This window comes from Montipora capricornis, chromosome 4 (assembly GCF_036669925.1).
Source record: "Montipora capricornis isolate CH-2021 chromosome 4, ASM3666992v2, whole genome shotgun sequence".
Lineage (NCBI taxonomy): Eukaryota > Metazoa > Cnidaria > Anthozoa > Scleractinia > Acroporidae > Montipora > Montipora capricornis.
Window position 1 is genome coordinate 50359430 of NC_090886.1, and position 2500 is coordinate 50361929.

General features: G+C 38.9%; 1 protein-coding gene across 4 annotated transcripts in view; it reads right to left on the minus strand.

The window, feature by feature from the left end:
- Positions 1-2500, minus strand: part of LOC138047279 (centromere protein J-like) — a 31645-nt gene that overhangs the window by 27341 nt on the left and 1804 nt on the right. For 3 of the 4 annotated variants that reach the window (XM_068894042.1, XM_068894043.1, XM_068894041.1), the window contains exons 2-4: positions 1007-2148; positions 432-501; positions 139-200 (exon numbers count right to left, since the gene is read on the minus strand). In XM_068894042.1, the coding sequence (XP_068750143.1) occupies positions 139-200; positions 432-501; positions 1007-2148 (1274 nt within the window). The remainder of the gene's footprint in view (positions 1-138; positions 201-431; positions 502-1006; positions 2149-2500) is intronic. The other variant, XM_068894044.1, reaches the window with a different exon arrangement.

The window sequence follows — 2500 nt, forward strand, 5'->3', positions numbered from 1 at the left end:
TTTTTAGACAGTTGATAAAAATAAACCAGTACAATTAAAATTGTACCAGTTCAATATATTTTGTACCAGTTCAATATATTCTGTACCAGTTCAGAAAAAATTGTACCAAAGGAACAAATTGAACTACAACATACATACCTCATCACATTTGAGTTGTTGTTCTAAAAGTTCCTCAAAGGTCTTCACCGAAGATCCCTCCCCTAGAACAAAGATAAGTTATCACTCATTTTGACAATAACACTGATTTGTTACGCATGATACACACAACAATCACCACAAAAACAATAGACACTATCAGATAGTTTTTTTACAGTCTTCACACAATGTCATGTCAGTTTTCTCCCAATCATTTATAGCATTGCCGCAGCAATGCATATTGATAGAACACAGATTGGCAGAATAACAGTAATGTATAAATAATATTGATTTACCTATGCCTGGTTTGATTGGCCTTGCTTCATCATCAATCTCATCCTTACTTTCTTCATCTAGGCCATCGTTCTAATGAGTAAAACAAATTGTAGCCACTTAAGCAGAAATTTCTAGCCCCATTTCACCTAAATTTCCAACTTAACTCTTGAAAAGCATATCTTCCTCTGCGATAATGACAGAGGTGGTCATTAGGGAATATGGTGTCCTTCCTGGATATATTTAGCATGCAAAATGAAACAGTGTGAGTGACAATTATTATTGCACACTTACACATGTAAAGCTGCAATTGACAAGCAATTATAGAGCATCCACACCAGAAATGGTCATAAATTAAAATGGACCAATCATCACTAAGGACTATGTGCAAGTTACAATGCATTCTTTTGAGAGCTGTATAGTTCTGTCTACTGCTATTGGGAATAAATGTTAATGGAACTGGCTTTCCAGAAGAACATTAGAAGACATTCTAAATAAAACGAGGTTGGTCATTACTTCCAATATTCCTATCGCAAAATGGTGACAAAAGAAATACACTTTTAGTATGTAATATTAACATTGAAAACTTATCTCTTACTTTTCTTACAGAATCAGAATCGTGCAGATCTATCACTGTTGTTTCTCTTGCATTACTTTCTTCAAATTCTGCCTCATCATAATTATTGTTGTCTTCCACCTCCTCTTCATCCATTTCTGTATCATCCGTCTCATTAGGGTCCTTCTCAAATTCAGAGTCATACAAAGGGTAGACGCCACTCATAGCATCTGCCTCCGATTGTTCATCAAAGTCTGTCTCAACACTTGCAAGGAGCTGAGCCCCAGGATCACAATTCCCCACCTTATCACACTGCGGATGTTGCTGTGTCGTAACTGGGTCACTGTTTCCTTTGTTATGATCTAATTTTTCTTGTATTCCTAAATTGGTCTGAATATCTGTGCCAGGAGAAAGCTCTTTACCTAAATTCGGAGTTTGGCAACTCTGCGCAACATCGAGTATTTCCTTGGATTTCATTCCCGGATAGGACATGGGCCTGAAAATGTTTAGTGCACCCAAAACTTTGTTTCCTTGCAATGGTTGTGTAACAGCGGGTAGAGGTATTGCTCCTATGGGAAGACGATAATTTGATGAGTTCCACATCATTGGGTATAATGTTGTATTAAATGATGCGATACTTTCCTCAAGTCTCTCGTCCTCAGGTACCTTGTATTGTGGTGCACGAGTTCCACTTCCTGTCTCTGGTATCTGAGAGGGTAGTTCACCCTGGACCATCACCATCGTTGGTATGTTAGGACTAAAAGTAGCCCCAAAAGGATCACTAGATATTTGTCCCACACGTTCTCTATCATCAACTGCATCTGCTGTCCTTGTCGTGGTATTCACTGACACTGGCATGTTAGGAAATTGTTGCGGCTTACTTTGCAGTAAACCCGCACTTGCCCTCTTTCCAATGTCCTGACTTGATGCGGATTGGACGATCTGTCTTGATGTGGTCTGCTGATCATGAAGACTTCTTTGGGCAGCCAAGATGGCTTGAAGTTGACTCTGTTCCATTTTAAGTGTTTCCATTGACTGTTGCTGTTGACGTAACATGCTTTGCTGTTGTTGTTGCTGCCACAGGCGCAGTTTTCTAAACTTTTCCAAAAGTTGAGTTTGATTTTGTGACTGTATAGAAGCATTTCTGGCCTTTAAGGGTTGCTGAGGCAAAGCACATTGAGAACCTATAATTTTGAAAGGAGCAAATTTGCTTATGCAGCATCAGAATAAATGTATTACAAATTTAAAAGTGCGCTGCTCGTTTTCCATTGGGTGAAAGCCTTAAACTAATTAAAAATGAGGGCAAAAAAAGTACGTTGGGGCACAGGCGGCCCAAGGTCACGATGCGAGTCGTTTGCCGCCGACATCTACTATTACATAACGACCGAGTTTGATTATGTGAAAAGTGACTCTCACCATGCAGCATATGGAGGTGTTGTGTTACAACGGTTTGAATTTTTGAGAGTTTGTATGGGGAAAAACGGTAATCGGCATTTTAGCCTAAATTTTGATATTTTTGCAATAAAAATGACTCAC